Source organism: Glycine max, chromosome 17 (genome assembly GCF_000004515.6).
Source record: "Glycine max cultivar Williams 82 chromosome 17, Glycine_max_v4.0, whole genome shotgun sequence".
In the NCBI taxonomy this organism is placed as follows: domain Eukaryota; kingdom Viridiplantae; phylum Streptophyta; class Magnoliopsida; order Fabales; family Fabaceae; genus Glycine; species Glycine max.
This window is the reverse complement of record NC_038253.2, coordinates 7373905-7395701: the sequence shown is the minus strand read 5'-3', so window position 1 is coordinate 7395701 and position 21797 is coordinate 7373905. Positions and strand designations below refer to the sequence as shown.

The 21797-nt window shown below is 33.3% G+C and overlaps 2 protein-coding genes across 3 annotated transcripts; both read right to left on the bottom strand.

Annotated features, from left to right (window-relative positions):
- On the bottom strand, nt 1-2182 carry MYB175 (MYB transcription factor MYB173). Its single transcript, NM_001251711.2, has 3 exons — nt 1821-2182; nt 1451-1659; nt 1-973 (listed from the first exon to the last, which is right to left on the bottom strand). The coding sequence occupies exons 1-3, from the start codon at nt 2053-2055 to the stop codon at nt 554-556; spliced, it is 864 nt and encodes a 287-aa protein (NP_001238640.1). The 5' UTR covers nt 2056-2182; the 3' UTR covers nt 1-553.
- Nucleotides 2183-12574: 10392 nt separating this feature from the next.
- LOC100797731 (pentatricopeptide repeat-containing protein At1g74850, chloroplastic) lies at nt 12575-21199 on the bottom strand. 2 transcript variants are annotated; one of them, XM_006600599.4, is made up of 4 exons: nt 19199-21199; nt 15147-15461; nt 13360-13467; nt 12575-13090 (listed from the first exon to the last, which is right to left on the bottom strand). In XM_006600599.4, the coding sequence occupies exons 1-4, from the start codon at nt 21016-21018 to the stop codon at nt 12751-12753; spliced, it is 2583 nt and encodes an 860-aa protein (XP_006600662.1). In that variant the 5' UTR covers nt 21019-21199; the 3' UTR covers nt 12575-12750. The 2 variants fall into 2 exon arrangements, with proteins under 2 accessions (XP_006600662.1, XP_003549648.1); XM_003549600.5 differs by having other exon boundaries at nt 12575-13087; nt 19199-21198.
- Between the last annotated feature and the right edge of the window lie 598 nt (nt 21200-21797).

Here is a 21797-nt window from a genome sequence, read left to right as displayed (position 1 = left end):
TTTTTTAAACATAAAGTTTAAACAAATTTATAACTTCACATGTAAATCGACCAACATTTACATTTGCTCGAAAACAATTATGATACTACTGCAGCTACCAGTATTTATGAGAAAAGAAAAACGTGGCCAACTACTAACACCTAACATGAATGAAACAGACTACCAACTTGATAATATCCCCCCAAAGGAGCCACAAAGACCACTCATCTGTGAAGTCCATATCGAACGTCAATACATTATCAGCAGATAAAAACAGAGAGTACTTTGTTATTTTCAGTTACATCAACTACTACAAACATAAACGGCCAAATAAACAAGAATCTAAAGTCATGACATTAATTAACATAAGCAAACAAGAAGAAACAGGACAGGACCTTTTCCGGGGTCTGTACAAGGAACAGAAGGATCAAATTCAGTCACTTAAAACTTCTTCTTGCCTTCTCTAATCCATCACCCTTTCCTTCAACCTCTTTCTCTTTCTCCCACCAAAAAGACAGGAAACTAGAGAAAGATTAGTATATGTAATTAATATGTGAATCCAAGGACCATAATCTCAAGCAACACTAATGATGCTTTCTCCATTGCTGAAACATTGTATGGCATGTAAAGCTGAATGTCTTGATGATGTCTGTCTTTGGTCAGATGAAAAGGATAGCCCCAGGGACAGTGTCGGTGGGTCAACGGCAGAACTAGAAGAACTCGGGGTGATGATATCAGACACTGTAGAGACCTTGTTTGGCACATTATGTTTTTCCACGTTTCCTTGTCCCAGAGTGAGTTCTTCCATTGGGTTTCCATTGCCACCTTGGACTGAAATCACTCCAGAAGAACCAAACCCAAACTGATACACTGGCATCATTGGAAACCCATTGATTTTGCTAGTTTCAGCAGGAAACAAGGGTGATTGTTGTTGTGAATGAGACAGCGTGTCTTGATTCTGGACCTGTTCTCCCTCCATTGGAATTGCAGAGACCTGGCACAAAAATTGATAAAATCATGAAAACTCTGTTACTCCAAATTCCAATCCAAATTTTAAAAAGCTTTAACAACTCTTGTCAAGTCAACTTTTCCAATTGAAGGGAACAAAATCCTTATATCTATTTTTTTGCAATCGCTGACTCAAACACACACTTCAACAACCAAAGGAATTTCATAACAAGATAGCAGAAGCTTCATGTCCTTTTCTTTTATTTTTATTTTTCAAATCTCTAAAATGGTAAGAGACAGAGTAATGATATTCAAGGCTTGACTATTGACTAGAGCTGAGAAAATCCATGTCATTTCATAAGACCGTAACGCTCTATTGATTAGGAATATAACTAATCGAACACGAATTAACACTAAAAGCATCTCAATATTTTCTATAATAGAAACTGTTTGAGAAAATTAACGTAAAGCGAATATTTTAAAAAAGTAACAAAGGAGGCGCGTGAGAGGAAGGTGGAATTACCGTGTCGGTGGTGATGTCAAAGAGGCTGGATCTACGGCGACGGCGATTGAGGTTGCTTCGTCGGAGAAAGTACTTCTGAGCATGGCTCGCAACCTGCGTTGGCGTTCGCGTTTTGACGTAGTTTTTGGAGATTCCTCTCCAATCACCTTTCCCTACCTTCTGCAATCCAACCAAAAACAGCTTGTGCTCTTCCTCCGTCCACGGAACTCCTAATCATCCACCAAAACCATCACTCAGTCAATGCAAAATCAATAATCGCGTTTCACAGTTTCGATTAATTCAACAATTATGAGATTAAACAATAGAAATTACTTTACTATTAAAAATAGATAAAAAAAAAATTATAATCGATCGGAGAGACGGATCGAACCTCGCTTTCGCTCGCGCTCCCGGAGGCGGCCGGAGTTCTGAGGAGCGGCGTCGTCGGCGGAGGCGTAACCGGCGGCGAGAGCGTCTTTGTTGTTGCTGCCGTCTTGAGGATGCTCGTACTGTGAGAGGTTGCTCATGCTGACGCTCTTCCTCATGGAATCGACGACGACTCTGACTCCGAACAGTATGATCTCACCGGAGGCGGCGGAATCTGCGGCGGAGGAGGCGCGAGACATCGTCGGATCGGGCGGTGGTGCTGGTTGAGTGTGACTCGGGGGGGGATCGGAGTTCGTACGAGTCAAGCCGAGTGCGTGACTCGGTGAGAGGAAGAGAGAAAATGAAGGAAAGTTGAGACAGAGAGACAAGGAAGTGTAGAAGAGGAGTGCGTGGTGCTTAATATAACAGAGCCTCGAACGGCAATGAGGTGGCAACCATGTGGAGCATATTTTTTAACTAAAAATAATAATACTAAATAAGAATTAATTACAATATATAATTAAATAAATAATAATACACAAACATCTTATATTTTAAACTTTCTTTTAACATCTGTATTTTTTTTATTATTATATCATAAACTTTATTAGTTTTTTATTTTTTTCTTTAGATATTAAATAATATAATGGGTGTTCATGTAACATTTTTAAAATAAATTATTTTTTTTACACTACTATTCATCTATAAATTAGGGATTTAATTATCATACATCATTAGTATAAATACTAATTAATTAGAATTATTTTATTTGTAAATTTTAAAATAATTATTATAAAAATTAATCACCTTATATTACATTAAGATATATAATCAAATAATAGTATAAAGTATTACCAAGTATATTTAAATTAGATTTATAAATTATTGTGTAATAACATATTTAAATTTAACTCTTAAAAATATACTCTATTTGTTAATGTACAAAGATGTCGTCATCCAATTTACCTTTCCAAGACTAACATAATTGACTTTAATGGTATGTTTAATCTAGAGAAGGAAGTGGGAAAAAAAAAAGACCAATGAAAAAAAACGGGAAAAAAATTGAATTATATTTTGGATTGTTTGGTTATTTTATCCTCCCAGTCTTATATTAATCAAATCCTTAACTTAGTCTCTTCATATTATTGCATTTGAGACTTAAGGATGGTATATTCTCTTAGTTGTATATCAAATGCATTTTCAATTTAGTATTTTTATAATATTACACTTAAGATTGAGTGATTATGTATGCTTGATTGTGTTGAATAATTACATAATTTGTTTTAAAAGATACACAATAATGATTTTTAGTTTTAATTAGTATAAATCAATTATTTTAAAATTTAAAACTTAATGAAATATTAACATTTTGACGAAAAACAGAAGAAAATATTAAAATAAATCTTTTAAAGTTTAATGTATTAAAACAAAAAAACACTAAAATATAAAGAATCAAAAATAACATTTAACATTTTGCCAATAATATAACTCGATATATATAAATGGATGAGAATGGAGATCATGAATCAAATGGTTTCATTTTATCTAGAATTAGTTTCAAAAAATTTAATTTTAATTAACAACCAGATAAAGGACCAACTACCGCGCTGCAAAATAACGAACAATATTTAAATTTTAAAACTCACGATATAATTTTTTTTAGCTCCATAAGTACAATTGTAATTTTTTAATACATGCAAAGTACAATAATTCAATTTTTTGAGCTATATATGTACCAATTTTTTTTGGATCCGGCATTGAAAAAACAACAAATTAAATAATATCCAAAAATTAATTAAAAGCTGGCAGTATTTATTTTTAATAATAAAATAATTAGAATTTAATTTTTATATATTGTCGGTATAAAAATTTACATATTCAATTCTTAAAAATTATGATAAATGTAACTTTTAAATTTTTTTGTGCAATATAACTTTTATAGTAATCATTGTAAAAAATTATATATATGCTAATTTATAATTGGATAATAATACAAAATATTTTTACAATTTCAGTACATGAAATATTTTCTCGAGGAATTGTATAATGTAAAATTAAAATATAAGATTTTATAATCATTTAATTATGTCTAAAAACATAATACAACTATACAATTGATCAAATATGACGAAGATAAATAAAGTAGCCCTTTGTTATTTTATTATTGTTAATTTATTTTAAATGTTAATAAAATTAATTCTAATATTATATGTCATATTAAAATTTAAATATATATCGAAAAAATTATTATTATTGTTATTACTTGGTCTACTATGTGTTATGTGTTGATAATGAAATATAAAACTAAGATGTCGTACAAATAAGATAGAAATAAAAGGTGACAGTACACTTTACAGCCAATCCTGGCCTGTTATTAGGCATCGATTCTATGAAAAGAGAGGACAATGCAAATAGTTGGTTCGATTCTCAAGTACATTTGTCGTAAAATCATTGGATATGAAGATAGTAAAACAAATTACAAGGTCGTAACATGACCCCATAAAAAAACCATTCGTCAACTAAGTCGTTGAACGATATGAAGTAACTAAGTCCTTGAAGCACAAACAATTGTGTCAATCTAAATCAAACCTTTAAGTGTGAGTCGGTGTGAATCGTAGTTTATTAACAAAACGGGTGAAGGTTAGCAACAAAAGGAACGATATGAAGTTGAATTGAATTCTTATATCAATGTTGTTAGCATTTCTTTTTCTCTTTACTTTCCCGTTTAAAAGAACCGAAGTTAAACAATATTTACATAGTTAATGTCACAAACATTTAAAAACATCTATACTCTTTTCCCCTCCCCCTAAACGTGCTTTTAGAAAACCCGTGTAAGTGACTTTTATCTAGATATTGATGATATAATTTTAATCACAATGTATTTCCATTCATAATATTTTAATGTCCATATGTAAAACACGTCCACATGGGATATATAGTTAAATTTACAAACTGAACTATACTTTCTGATTGTATACGTACTATCTTACATGATAACTTATTTTCATGGGATCCTTGACGATAAATATTCATATTATCGGCTCGGATTAAGTTTATCAATTTAACCAATAAAATTAATTTAAATAGGTTATTTTGACTTTTAATGGGAATCAAACCAATTATAATTGATTAAATTTTTGAATTTATATTTTTTTTCACCCCAAAATTTGTTAACATGGTCAATTATTTTTTTTATAACTTTTATATTAATATAAGTACTTAATGTTTTTCTTTTATCTTTGTAATTTTTTATTTTGATATTCTTATAATCTTACTTAATTTTATCGAGCATCTTAATTTGGTTATGTTTATATTTTTTTATCATTGTTTGGGTAAAGAAATTAATGAGATATATAAGTAAAGTGATAACTATAAAAAAACTAAATATTAAATAATTAACCATTAAAAGGAAATATTTTTATCTTGCATTAATATGAAATTTCAAAATTTATATGAAATAGATAATTAAGAGGAGATAAAAACTTATACTGTAGAGAAAAAAACAACCATTTATTTATTTGTATCATAACTCAATGACCTAAATCAAACTAATTAAATTGATCTTAATCGGAATTAATCTTATAGATTTTATACCATTATAAATTTATAAACACTATAATTAATATATCCTCATTCTTAATTATAAAATATTATAAATTTTAGTTTATTTAATCTTACACAATAAACTAACATGCTTACTATAGTTATACTTAAATCCAAGCATACATGCACAATAATTCATAAGTTCCCAATAAATCACACAATAATATAAACTTTCAAAAGAAACTATGAAATTATTTATTTAACCTATTTTATAAAACTAAGTACATCAATTGAATAAAATGTCTAAACTCAAAAAATCTAGCTAACAATATCACCATATACATATCCATATAGGTATATACACATTTACATTAATGGACGTAAGCACTAGATATTTTTGACGTAGAAAACGACATTTACGTACATTCCTATTAAATTACCAGTCGACGTGTCTATACCTTACAGAATTCCTATCAAACTATATTTCAGACTGCATTAATAACGAAACCAGATGCAATGCAACGACCAAGATGGCCAAAACCCCATATAGGAATCCTAAGAGTGAAGAACGAACTAGGATATATATATTATCCAAATTGAGCTGCAGCTACCAAACAAATCCACACAGTAGCAACGATTTTTCTAATCCCCACTAATGCAACTCCGACACCTGGGCTCCTCCCTTATCTTTTAATCAAAAACTGAAGCACAAAGGATCAGGGCCACATGCATGTATATATGCAAACAAATTAAATCTCAAATCTTCTTCTATCAGATCAATGGTCAACCTTACACTATTCTCCCGCAACTTGGCGTTAAAATATATTATTTTAACACTGTATATACCCATTAACTTGATATTATTAAACTAAACCCACCTGATCACCGCCATAATTTCTTTTTAGATTAGTACTACTGGCAGTTACACTTAATAATACAATAACAGTTGCCCTAATTAGTTTTATATTTCACAATGTTGGGTGTTTAATCATAGAATTTGGGGGAAGAGGGGGCATTTTTTTTATAGTTGTGATGATAATGATAATGATAATGAAAATTATATTCATTATTTAATTATGCGAAAAGGGGATGGAAGATGCTGCGTGCACCGGTGGCTTTTTGACACATTCGTCAATATTATTGGCGTAAAATAAAGGGGATCAAGGAAGATTTTTTTGGTTACACCTTTGATTTTTTTCTTTCTTTCCCTATATATAAGATATTATTATGATATGGTGATTGAATCAATGGTAGTTCAGCTTTGGTGGTGGGGTGCAACTGGAAATGGAGGATAAGGGTTTGTGGGGTTCCACTATGGCATTTTGTCCATGGCACCAGTCTCTATCTAACAAATTCAGCCACAATTCTTGACTCTCTCTATATAATTTACTGTTACATCCAATTCCCTTCTCTACAGGGCATTCCATTCTTCTAAATTTCATGCTTCTCCATCAAGGCCCTATAGTACTGTTGCTTAGAAAAATATATAGAATCCATGATATATGTTGCAAATTAAACTTAAGCAGCGGCGCACTAATAGAATCCATAAGATTCTCTTATTAGTATAAAGTTTCGTGTGTAGAATGATTTATTTGATATCAGAATTTATATTTCATTCTTTTTATATACAATTTTTTTGAAACAATGATAATTACACATTTTTTAGTGAAATTAATTTTTAACTATGTGAATGAAGAACACCAATGATCTTAAAAAAAACAGAGAATTAATAGACTCTAATTTTAAAACTCCGAGATAAGAAACATATATAATTTTGTGATAATTTACATTTAAATTTTTTTACTTATATCATACATATAAATTAATACATGCAGGTAATATATGCAATACACTATTTCTTTTCTTTCTGTTATTATGGTTGGACAAAACCAATTTATATATGTAATTATTAAAGAAGAGGTAGAGCCAAGTGCCTCATCTCAAGACTGATAAGTCATAATGACAAACGGTTTATTAAATAATAAAAATATATATTTAATATTTTAAAAATATAAATTATATTTAATATTTATCATATAAAAAATAAGACTATTAATAATAGAAAATTATAAGATTTAAACTTTTTTTTTAATTGCTAGTTTTTCTTTCGGCCGAAAAGTATGAGTGTGAGGTTAATTGTCGACCATGACGTTGAAGTTATTCTTCATTACATGATTTTCATTTTAAAATAAAATAAAATCATGTTTGCATTAGTATATGTTTCATATTTCATTCACCAATGCGAATTATTTTTAAAAGAACTAGATCGAGCCAACAAGTCTCATCTCATGCTGTCAAGCTGTGGTGTATAATTATTTTTAGTAAATTATCGAATTCATTCTCTAAATTTATTCGTATTAAAAATTTAAATTATTAAATTAATTTCTTAAAGATCCAAAAAATATATTTTACTAACTTAGGACCAACCCAACATATTTTTAGACATAAGACGAATTTTAAGATGATACTTTTTTTTTAAGTTATAATGGAAGAGAAAAAGAGTTATAATTTAAAAATTTTATACAAACATTCAATCATAATTTATTATATATAAAAGAGTTTGTTAAAATAATAATTTTAAAATAATTCAAATAATAATATGATTGGATGACCATATAAAATTAGTTTATATTATTAGTATATAATTATTAAACTCATAATTAAAAAAGTGATAAAAAAAATAATTTTATATTTTTTTACATTTTTATTTGGTGATGAATAAATAATTAAACTTAGAAAAAATATTCATTTATTCAAAGAGTAACTATTTTAGAATTATTTCTTATTTTTATTATTCATTTTTTTGAGATCGATCTAATGGTTAAAATACTTATTTATTACAACCATTCAATCTTAAATTTAACATTTGATAAATGTTTTTTTCTTTTCTAGATTTTTCTTCACTTAAGCGAATTAAAATCACCAGGTTTAGTATTATTTTTGCTCTTAACTTTATTCTCTTTGCAACTTAATAAATTCTCCTTTCCTCTCCATTTAAATTGAAAAAAGTTTTACGTAGGTTTTATTAAACCTTTTTTTTTCTTCTTATTTCTCTTTACAACTTGTAAGAAAGTAATATAATCTTCTCATTCTATAAATTAATAGTCCACGTCTTGCATTTCCCACCGTCTATCTGACATTTCTCCCGTGTTTCAACATTTTACCTTGAAAAAATCGTCGCATGCCGAATTCAGCCATTTCTTATCGCCATGGAAAATTATTAAATATTAAAATACAAGAAAAACATATTAATATTTTTTAATAAATAATTTATTTCATTTTCAATTCTTTAATCAGCATCTTTAAAACACTAGTTAGTTAGTACTTATCGTAAGTTATACTGAAGCTAGTCATGTGACTATAAAATTTTGTACATTGCTTTAATGTACAGATTTGATACAAAAAAATTGTTGAAGTTTATATATGTGACTAAAATTTTGTACAATGATATAGTTTAGACAAATTGATATAAAAAATGTGGTCGAAAGAAAAAAAAAAGTGAAAATGTTAACTCTATCGTATTGTCGATATTGTTAATTTAATTAAGAAAACTTTCTCATATAGTAAATATGTTTGAATTCCTTTCATGTTTTGTTATAAAAAAAATTTTCAAAATAATTTTATATTACCCAATAATTTTTATCCAAATTATATTAGGATTTGAAAATAAATTTCAAAACAAGTCTTTTAAAAGTAAAAAAAAAAACAAATAATTAGGAGATATTTTCCTATAGTAATTTTTATAATTTTGTTGTCATTCATATGTGGATGCATGGGATTATTTTAACTTAATTAATTAATGGTCTCAAGTTAGAGTTTTAGACATGCAACACTAAATATATTTTGATAGAAAATTTTATTGTTTATAATAATTTTATCTAACTTTGAATCACACAAAGTCCCATTCAACCCTAGGACCAAAAGCATGCGCTGCCACCCTTTTCAGCTTCGCATACTTTAGGATGAAATGTGTTCTTCTTTTTTATACTATGGATTATAAATGAATGATGAATCTACACGGTAGTATACGTCAATCAAAAAGTGGTTTCTTAATTGCAAAGAAAATGAGTTATTGCGTCCACATTTTGACCATAGTAGTATGCACTTTCAAAGCTAGCTACTTCAAATTAATAATATATCACCTCCTTTACATATTGAACGCGGGTCTGTGGGCACAGGCACAGCAAAAACATTGTAACTTGCAACGTGCTTAATAAGAAATCACATTTAACTTTTGTTCGATACCTAATTAGTAGCTTCTTATGATAATTACCTTGAGAATATTTTCATTATAGTTTTCTAGGCAACTATTTGAACATTAAAACTACACGTACAAACCTTTATAATACTTGTCTATTCTTGGGATGGTATTAATTAAGTTTATGATCATTCATAATTTCTTATAGTTAGGATTTTTAATATATTTTTTCATTATTTTTTTAATTTTATAAAAAAATATGTTAGTATATATGTATTTGAGTGTGTATAAACAATCATGAATATTAGTGTATATTTAAATATTATATATTTACAAATGTTTTATATCATTTAAATTTACATAAACGTGTCTTATAAAAATGAGTTTTTTAAATATATATACTTAGTTATTTTTTTGGGTGATTGAATATATATACTTACATATGTATACATAACTTAAATATATATACAAAGAGAAATTAATATTAAAAAATATTTTAAATTATATTTTGTGACTATCGATTTTCTCCATATATAAAATAACATGTTTCTGTCATAAAGAAAGTAAATGAATAACAATTAATAGATGACCATCTATATTATCTGTTATGTATATGTGTATCTTAAAAACAAACTCCAAAATTAAAAGGAACAACTTTTTACTATTATCTATTTTCATTATTCATGAAAACATTTTCATTATATCATGAATTCTGTCATTTTTTTCATTTTGTTTAACGTATAAGTTAACCAATAAAATAGTACTACTTTGAGATTTGCCATTTTTTGTACGAAAATTTTGTAATTCTACCAGCTGGTGGTGAACACTGAACTCGTCCACCAGGAGCAGAAAGATTATTCTTTTTGTTTAACGTTTAAACAAAAAAGTAAAGAGAAAATGTACTATGGTTGGTATCACGTAGCCTTAATCACTTTGTTTCCCTTTTTAGTTGCCTGAATGAAACTAGTTAAAAAGAAAAGATAAAGCCTAAAGCGGGTCAATGGCAGCTACGATCTCAGTTCCTCACTCTCTAAACAACTATTTTTAAAGCGTCTTACACGATCATGACGGCAAATTTACTTTGCAGCAGTAACTTATCGGCCAAACAAATAATGTTACTTTTGGTTGGGTAACAAGAAAATAAAAGGAAGAAAAATATATACTACTGTTTTATTTATTTGGTTAGAAAGAAAGTAAATGTGATTCGGTTCTTGAGTTATTTAACTAAAAGTCGAAATCAAAATACTATTTTATCTCATAATAGGTTGATCAGGTAGGAAGATTATAGAAGTCCTAGATACTTTTTAGTTACCCAAAAAAAGTAGAAGATAAATGGAGGGAAAAAAATATTTTATAAAGATAAAAATTCAAAATTTTCCTTTATTTTTTTACTTTTGTTTCAATTTCAATTTTATTTTATTTTTCTTTGTTTTACTCTACTAAATCAAACAAACCTTAATTTGGAAAAAGATAATTGTGTTTGGCTAAATAGAAATAATAGAGGAGAAAAATAAAAAGATGTGATACTCATTAGTTATTTTTATTCTATTTCTTATTAATTTTTATTTACTTATTTATCTCAAAAATAAATTATAAGAAATAAGATTTTTTTTAAGACTCACAAAAGCGAAAAGAGAAGCTTCCCGTCAATAGGGAAAGAAAGTGTAGGACGGAAGTCTTTTGAAAAAAATAGTTTTTATAAAAAAAATAATAAATAATTTTATATTAAGTAAGAATGATATAATATAAGGTTTCAAAATCTATAAGTTAAACTTTTTAATTAGTACTCTTATTTTTTTTTACTATATTGTCTATTCATCTAAATAAATATAGAAAAATCGCTATTTCTTTCCTACTTATTTTTGTCCATGCAAATAATATATTTTTCTATTATTCCTCTTTTTTTTATTTTTCTTGTTTTTTTATTCTTATTTTACTCTTAATCAAAGGAAGTGGAAATGCCCTTTATCGGCTCAACGAATCCCATTTTTCAATGAACGAAGAACAACTTATATAGCTAGTTCACATGGTTGATGGTTGTCACCCTTTGACACCCTGGCCTCCACCACAAAACACAAGTGATCTAAGACAATGTAACAATATCTACCTCTATATATATATATATATATATATATATATATATATATATATATATATATATATATATCATAGTTACACTTTATTTTTTATTTTTTCTCATTTTGTTATATTATTTATCATATATATTACTTTTTTATTTGATTTCTTTCTTTCACTCAAAGACTATTGTGAAACACTTGTTTAAAAAGAACATTATCTACTTTGAAATCAAGCAATGGACGAAGTTAAAAGTCTACCGTGGGCCATCCATTGCTATTTTCATAAAAAAAAATATCGTGTTGTTCAAATGAAGATTGAAAAAAGTAATACATTTGTCCTAACATTTGCCTACAATCCGACGTATGATATAAATTTATTTCTCCTGAGGGTTTTGTCCATGTTCTCGGAAACCTTTTATATACAATGATAAATCTTTCTTAAAAAAATATACAATGATAAATCTATTACCAAAAAAAGTACAATGATAAATCGCATACATAACCAGAGCTTACTTCAGTCGAAAATCACCCAGTGAAAGAGATTGATTATTTAATTAATTACCGTCGTTGATCATGGTGGCCAAAAGTAACTCCACAAAATTTCAAGCTCAAGTTGTTGATCGTGAAGAGTGATTTTTTTTTTTGGTACATGCAATTCACATCTCTGGCAATACTCGGGCTGGTTTGAATAGAAAGTCATAACAGGAGTGATCCCTCCCCTCCTATATCGAAAATGTGAAAATTCATTTCATCAGAATTTGTCGTGAAGAAATTTGTAAAGTATTTTTATGCGTTCTTAATGTTAAAATAGTAATTTGTTGCAAGTTTGTAAGATATCTATAGGAGCAAATGAACATCTCCAAAAGGAAAAAAAAATAGTATTTTTCGTAGTGACCACTATGCTATCCAGAATCAGGAAATCAAATACACAGGTGAAAAATATTGGTGACGACAGACAACTGTTCAGATACCTTGATAATATATATATATACCAAAATTTTGGCGATCTGAAAGCCAGCGCCCACTTGGGAATATTTCGTGGAAGTGTAACAAATAAGCCCCAATCTTAATTTCAAAAAGACCAAAACAGGGCATGGGAAAGTGATGAATGTAAATTCTATACTTTCTAATCTGATCTAAATTGCACTCGTTAGAAGCTCTGTTCTTGTACTATCGGTTCTAGAATCAACATCATTAGCTTTACCACTTTGCACATCAGATTTGGATGTTATAACTCCTGCAGTAGTCAATGGGGTATTACTTAAAGATACTAATTTATCCATTTTTTTCCTACTAGAAGATGATTCAGTGCCCGAGAGAATTCGTCTCAGCTGTGACTGCTGACAAACAATGCGACCTTTGTTCCATCCAGGAAAAGTAAAGGATGATGGGACATTATCCTGCAAGAATGAAATGGCAGCCTTTGCGATAGGGAAATCTTGGGCTTCTGTGCTTTTCTCCATGTGACCCCGGCTGCTTAAATGGGAAAACATATCAATGTTAGAAGAAAGCACTAGCAGGTGATCTAAATTCAGGTACAGGATATAGCCCCCCCTTTTTTTCTGATAAAAAGAAATGCAGATCAATGCACCTTCCACCCATATTCATAACTAAGATGGATCAGATGCGAACCTATTATGCACAATTTTTACCACCTTATTTCTAACTCCAATGGTTAAAAAACTCAGGTGTGTGTGGTGCAGAAAATAAATAAGATCAAGTTTTTAGAGGCAAAAGCAACTTACACCACAACAACTGTTGCAAGCTCAGGAAGATCATTGCCGGTCCTGGACATTTCATGCATATTGTTCAGCCAAACTGATAGTGCTGTTAATGCACCACCTTCCGACATCCTGGAAGACAATTAAGTCTTAGATTTTACATAATTCATTGAAGATAAAAAATGCATATAACCTCAATTTTGGAGGCTAAGAAAAATAGAGTTCTCAACACTGAGGGGGGTTTGAATATGATAGGTAAAGGAAATATCTATTCTACCATTACTCCAAATTCTAGAGCTATAGGGAGATACTCACAATCTCCTCTAACAGAATTATAACAAACTCATTCTAGAATCTTCCTAAACTATTATCCATATTTATCTATTATTGTTAAAAGACAAATAAAGGATAATGGACCTAAGAGTGCACAACTCTATTGGCCCATAATAATATTCGTAACAATACTATCCCCATCGAAAATCAACCTTGTCCTCAAGGTTGGGCATGGGCATAGATCTTGACTTCAAGTGGCCGAAAAGGAAAAGGTTGTTGGCCTCAGTGACGAGTTCAAAACAACAAAATGGAGTGAATGGTGAGTTTAAAAGGAAAAAAAATGAAATAGGGGTGGGTTTAGAAAAAAAACACGTGAGTGAATTTGCTTTGTTGGTGGGCTTGTTTGGGCCCTGCCAATGATAACCCTCAAGGGTTATCAACAAATGTGAAAGTCAAGAGGGTTGGGTTTGCGACCTGCGCCACAGAGCAGGCAATGAGAGCTGTGATTGAAGCTCAGACCCACGCCAGCCATGGTGGTGGTGGAGGTGGTGGTTTCGGTGGATACAATCACGGTAGCGGTGGATATGGTGGTGGGTGTGGCGGCGAACGTCGACACCAATGACAGATAGAGCAAGAGGTCGAGGGGCGATGACGAGAATGGCAGGTCCAAGAAGGATCGCGACAAAGACAGAGAGAGAGACCGTGACCACAAACGTTCCTCTAGCCATCACAGGAGCAAGAGGGAGAGAGACGGAGAGAGGAAAAACAGGGTTGTCGGCAAGGGAGGGAGGTGGGAAGCAGCCATGGGAGGCGGAGCCGGCATGCTGGTCTAAGTGGCTGCCACTGCGATGGAAGGAGGTGGGAAGCAGCCATGGGAAGCGGGGTCGGCATGGGTGTGTCTGGTGGTGGTGACTTAGGAGAAGTGGGTGCAGGAGTGAGCACAACAAGGCAATCGAGGATGGAGTCAAGCTTGCTATTCAAAATGCTTTGGGCCTGGGAAAATATGGTGTAGTTCTGGGATAAGGTGGTAAAGCCCTGGGTGAGGCGGTTCACCACTTCCTCTAGGCGATCAATGGTGTGGCGGGTAGTATGCTCCGGCATGGTGACTGTGGGCAGAGCAGGTTGGAGGCAGGTCAGACCAATTGATAGGTAAAGGGGATAAAGATAATATTTCTGATTGTTCATTGATATCCTTTCATGGTGATTACATAGTATATATAGGAAGATACTCATAATTTCCTCTAACAGAATTATAACAAACTCATTCTAGAATCTCCCTAAACTATTATCCATATTTATCTATTATTGTTAAAAGACAAATAAAGGATAATGGACCTAAGAGTGCACAACTCTATTGGCCCATAATAATATTTGTAACAGAATATGTTTCCTGAGAAATTAAAAAGGCTAATTCCAGAATCCCCTGAATTGAAAGCTGAGGATTCTATTTGTCAATTGCCTCAACACCGAGGGAGGTTAGTATATGTTTTCCTTCATTAAATAATAAATGTTTAAAACAAAATTGATTGCCACTATACCTGTGTACATCCACAGACCACACAAGTTTACTTTTACGAAAAAGTTCAGGGAACAGCCCTCGCTTTGATGCTTCATTGAGCACTCTAGCAGCCCTTTCTCTCTGGAACATCCACCAAAGAGCTTCTAACAGTGCATTGTAGAACCTCATTCCCAATCCACACCCTTCAGAATTGAGTTTGTCAAAGACATACTCCACAATCTGCCAATTAGACTCATCATCAAAATCTCCCTTGATCATTTGTCCAATTCCTTGATGAATATCCGACACCCTCATCGTGATCATCTCATCAATCAAATTATAGGCATCATTTAACCTGAAACCAGCAAATTAGGGAGGTAAGCTCAAATAGAAGTAAAATGCAATTAATAGGTGATAAAGTCAAATCAAAGGTTCAGAGTTTGGCCTTTACTTGACACAAGAATGAGATAGCAATTAGAAAAAATAAATAAATAAAAAAGATTTCCCCCCGAAATGGAATGTTTTAAATTATAGGGATTGAAAGGAAAAGTTGTTGCATGTTTGCAACTTTAGGGACCAAAAGGATAATTAAACCTTAATTTTATTTACTTATTTATTTATTTTGGTTACTAAGGTATGACCTAGTATGGAGAGAGAGATGATAGGCTAACTGTTATTGTGAAGTAAATGGCTTGGCTAGGATTCATCCCATGATCATGTAGTCCCCAAAATGGACTTGATGCCACTAAGCTAAGGCTGTTAGGAAATTTTAAATTTTAGACTGTCAAAACAAATTCTAGCACACTCACATTACTAGGACAGCATTACTAACTAAGAGCACACTGGAAGTGTTCCTATGGAGCTTATCTTATCATATAAGCACTTTATTGGTTTTTTATTAAGCTTATAAAAATGACTTACAACACTCCTATAAGCTTTTTTTAGCTTATTTCAATAAGCATCACCATGAAATCTATCAAAATAAGCTAATTAAATAAGTGCTAAATTGAGTTTTTTTAACTAAATGTGCCCTAACATGAGTTCAGTGATACAAGCACACTAGAAAATGATGTCATAGCATGTATCAATTGAATGTTTGAATGCAAAACCATATTTTTCCATGAAGTTCTCCAGTACCGTCATTTTCAGGGACCAGCTGCCACAATTTAATTTCAAAATTGCGAATTGGTAAATCACACCATCTATACTAAGCAAAGTAAAATTCATATACAATTAACACCACACTAATAGAACAATGCATGAAAATCCCCTACCATGTAAAGATGCTGAATAATAATGTACAAATCACTGCAGAAACATTATTGAGTTTGCTATACATAACAAAGCAAAAAAGTTAATTGTAGAGGTAGAATGTATTGGGATGTGGAGGAGGAAGTTACTATGATGATAGGTAACCCCCATAGTTAATAGAATAATTAGTTAGTTAGCTGCAAGGGCAATTGAAGAAATAAGGCATGTTGCCTATAAATAAGAAAAGGGGTTGAGAGGGAGATTTTATCTAGTGATTTGAGAAGAAATTCAAGTTGTTGTGGGAGAGTCCAGGCCTCTTGAAAGTCCTGGGAATCATTTGTACTCTTCTCTATTAATAGAAACTTTTCTTTCTATGATTCTGATCCAGTTTATATCAACTGGTAGTATCAAAGCTCACTTGATCCAGAGGGAGAAGTATGGTGTGGTCAATAATGAAAGCAAGAATGAAGATCCCTCTGTTCTCAGGTGAGTATACCTATGGGTGGGCCACCAGAACGAAAAGATATTTTCAGATTGAAGTAGACCAAAAAGGGGGGAAGCAGCTACAGAGAGGGGCAAACTCTGAATTGGTTTTAACAGTGGAACTCCAACACCCCCAAGGCCACATGGGGCAGCATTCAAGATTGTTAAAATTAGGATGTTTCAACCATCCATGATCCAGAACCTTGATGAAATCTTGTTGGATTTGACCAAGGAAGAGGTGAGGACAAGGCCGAAGCTGCCCTCTAATGGATCACTATCAGCAGTGATGGACTTGGTGCAACTCATAGATGAAGGATCTTTGATGCAAGAAGACCAAAGGGAAGATGAAATCTTGAAGGAAGGGGGAGGAACCAAACTAGAGAAAAGAAATGGAAGAGGCAAATGGGCTAATCGATGGAGACAAGAATGCAAGGGAAAACAATCCAAGCAGGTGGCTGCATGAACAAGCAGAGGTGGGAAGAACAAGTGAAAGCAGCGGAGGTTAGGGGTTTAATGATCAACCCATCATCACTGATAGAGCCACAACATTCAGGTTCTGCCATGGAGAGAGATGGGTCATCAACAAAGGCTAAATTCTGGAACTTGTGCATCTAAGCTTCCCCTGACCAAACCACCATACCTTGGTGCTTGGACAGTGGCTGATGCTATGTTGGAGTTAGAGACAAGAATGAAAATCGGTATTGCACCTTAATTCCAGAACTGCAACAAGCATAGAGAAAAATCAAGATGTGGAGATGAGGTAGAACTACTGGGCCCAACACAAAGGTAGATCAGGCTAGCTGCGAAAGGAAAGGGTGGCCAAGATCCGCATCTTCAAATTAGAAACATTGTGGGTGAGGAAAGGGAAAGGGCAGGAATTACAAAAGGCTTGTCAATATTTTGACAAAATTGATCAGTCCAAGACCATTAAAGTTGTTTGAGATCCTGCCTCGATTAGTGATATTGCCAAATTAACATACATAAGTGGAGGACAACCCTCACCTTACAAACCGGTTTTGTAGAGTTGAGTTAGGCCCAAATCCTGAATTCTGATATGACATCAGAGCCTATTCTAGCGATTGTTGTTGGACCTATCATCCCACTCGCTATTGGGCCGTAGCAAGTTCTCTCCCACCACTAATGAGATAGGCCCAATGAGAAGAGAAATTGGTAAAGGCTAAATTATTTTTCTTATCTAACAATTCTAACCCAACATAAGGAAGGGGAGGGCAACACTAACAATCGTACAATTTGCAATGGGGGAGGCATAAGCACTGTTACAAGGTCAAAAGGGCATTTACATATTTATGTTTGACCCAGGAGGAATCAGAGCTATTTTCGGTATTTTGGGATTACAGTGGTAGAGTAAGCACACTTACATATTGTGTTTGATCCAGTAGGAATCAAAGCTATTTTGGGACTGCAATGGTGGGGTTGGCTTGCTTCCAACAGTTGGGACCCCAATGGCATATGGTTTCAGCTTCCAAAGTCTATTCACCTTGAGGACAAGGTGAAACTTTAGGGGAGAGTATTCATAGGTAATCCCCAGAGTTAGTAGAATAATTAGTTAGGGAGATAGTAATTGGGACAGGGATAATTTGAGAAATAAGGAATGTTGTCTATAAATAAGTAAAGGGGTTGAGACTTGAGAGGGAGATTTTATCTTGTGAATTGAGAGAAAATTCAGATTACTGTGGGAGAGTCCAGGTCTCTCGAAAGTCCAGGGAATCACTTGTAATCAGATTATAGGAATCATTATGGAAACTTTTCTTCCTATAATTCTGTTCCAGTTTGGCAGTTTCTATCAGAAGAGATGCAAATTGTAGCTAAATAAAAATCTATAAAGATTGTGGTATAAATGAACCATACTAGAAAATTGTATGGAACTTCAAGATCTGAAATTCATAATATAAAAAAGGCTAATAGATCCAATCGTGTGATTTCATATTAATTGCATCTGGTATTGGTCACATGAGTTTATTCAATATTCCTATGATCAAAAACAGGGGAAAAGAGTCATGCTTCAAATAATGAGCCAAAAAAAATCCTTGCACTTGCACTGATAATTTGTTTCTTTTTAGTCCAATCTCAGTCTCAGACTCACACAAACAAATAACACAATGTACTGGAGTTGGGTTTTTTGTTTTCTTTTTTGCTGAATAATGTACTGGAGTTGGTGTCATTATTACTCAGCTGTTACTTGGTCCAATATTGAATTCAGTTATTTTCACGATTCTATTAGTTTAAAATGCATGAGATCATTATAACTTTACACTCAGATCAGAAAGTAGCACACCAATAATTTTAAAATAACAGAGAAAGCATTGCAAATTTGCAATATAATAAAATAACACTGACCTGTCATTCTTGGCGTAAAGAGCTAGCATCAGGCAGTAGCACATGACACTGGGCAGTATTCCTGAAGCTTTGATTTCTTGGAACTGCTCCTCACTCTCATCAACAAGACCAGCGGAGCAGTATACGCTTAACACCACTTCAAGTGTCAGCTCATTAGGTTCACAATTTGCTTTTTCCATTTCAACATAAGATTTTACAGCCTCTTCATACTGACCTCCTTGCCTAAAAGCTTTGATCACACCATTGAATGAATGCACATCCCGTTTTAAACCAGACTCATTCATCCTGGATAAAATTGCTTCTGCTTCTTTGTACAGTCCCCCCCTTGCAAATGCATGAATGAATGAATTGTAGGTCTCAACAGTTGGGTTGCTTCCAACTTCATTCATAGTGTTAAACACAACAAGAGCCTCTTCATACAGTGCAGCCTGCCCAAACGCTTCAATCACCCCAGTATAAGCCTTGGAACTCGGCACTATTCCTTTCTCGTTCATATGCAGTAAAATTTTCTTGGCATCTTCATAGAGCCCTCCCTTCCCACAAGCAAATATCAAGCCCTCATAAGTCTCCATGTTCGGCTCAACATTCTCCTCCACCATGTCATGAAACAAAGTAACCACCTCCTTAAAGTAGCCACCCTCCCCAAATACCTGTATGAGAATGTTATAAGTCCCCGCATCAGGGTCCGTGTTGCTCACTTTCATCTCAAGAAAAATATCGCGAACATCATCATACCTCCCATGCTTCCCATACAAATTCAACAAAACACTATACGTGGCCGCGTTCGCCACACACCCCGCAGCCTGCATCTGCCTAAACACGTCCATCGCCTCTTTGATAGACCCCAACTCAGCATAAGCCTCTAACAAAACATTATAAGAAGTAATATCCGGCAAATTACCCCCGGACTCCATCTCCCTAAGAAGCTCCGAAACCTTCTCAAGCCTATTCAACTTCCCAAACGTCTGAACAAGATAACTATAAGTATTAATATCAGGAACAATCCCACTCTCATTCATAGTCCTAAACACCATTTCAGCCTCATCACCTAACCCCCTATGAGCACAAGCACCAAGCAAAGTATTGTAAGTAATAACATCAGGCTGAATCCCTTCATGCCTCATTTCAGCGAACAACCCTAACAAGCCTTCCCAATCCAACCCACCCCTAGCACAAGCATTAATCACAGTGTTGTAAGTCAAAATACTCGGCGAGACCCTCTCCTGCTTCATTCCGTTGAGGAGTTCGAGCGAGGCGTGGAACTGGCCGTTGCGGCCGTAGGCGTTGATGACGGCGGTGTAGACGTAGACAGTGCGAGCGACGCCGTTCGATGGCATTTCGTCGAACACCTCGCGGCACTTGTCGAGGAGGCCCTCTCGGCCCAATAGCGTGATCATGATGGTGTATATGTGCTCATTGGGCTTGCACCATATCTGGCGCTGCATGTACTTGAAGAGGCGGAGGGAGCGCTGCCAATCGCCACGCTGAGCGAACTCCTTGAAGACGAGGGCGAAGTCGTTAAGGGAGAGCTTGTTCTTGAAGGGGTCGAGGCACCGAGCGATGCTGCCACGTGGCGGCAGCGCGGTGATGCGGTTGATTAGGGTTTCGACGTCGTAGCTGTACTTTCCTTTCTCAACTGCCACCGAGGGGTTTATGGGGATGAGGACATTGGGCTTTCCCGCACGTGCTTGGAGTTGGAGCCTGCGTCTCGGGGACGGTGTGAAGTTAGTGAAGAAGAGTTGGCGGAGGGTGGTGGTTGGGGTGAGGGAGAAAGGGGAAGGGTGGGGTACAGAGAGAGAGGGTGAAAGCGTAATTGTCATTTTCTGCGACGCTGTCGTTTTGAGAAGTTAGTTAGAAAAATGGTTACGCAGTGGCATGGTGTTGTTGAACGCAGAGTGTGGTGGAATGAATGGGAAATGGAGGTGGTGGAAGAAGATGGAGTCTGTAACAGAATGGAGGAAAGGACACGTGGTGTTCTTTGTGGATAACGGTCATGGGGAAGTAATGTAATCGGGTTATTTCACCTGAACAAGCCCAATTCTAATTTGCCGGTGGAGCCCACTGAAAACGGGTTCGGGTTGAAGTAGGGCCCGTTTTGAACCGGGTTTGGTTATCCGGAGCATTTGGCGGTAACGGATTTTTAAACGACCTTCAAGCGGGAGAAATGTACTGAAGCTTTGATTTTTTGTTTTTCTTTAATGGAGTTCTCCTTTTTTAATCAAATTTTTTTATCTATAAAATTTAAATTTGAGATCTTATTTAAAATGATAAAATTCAGTACCACTTGAACCAATGATTTCTTAATATTTTTATCAATTTATTCTCATGTGTGTTTGATTTATCTATTTACAAATGTGTACTAAAAAAACAACTTTAAAAAAATTTGATATCCTCATGAAAAATACACATGGGATAATTGTAGCATAACTTAAATATTACAATACATAATGTAAAATTATTAAAGAAAGACATCAAATGTCAAATTCATTGTTGGGTTGGATTGATCATTAAATAAAAATAGTTATAAGTCAAACTAAACATCAGTGATTGGACATTATATATTTTTAATATTCACAACTTGAATCACACAATTCCATTT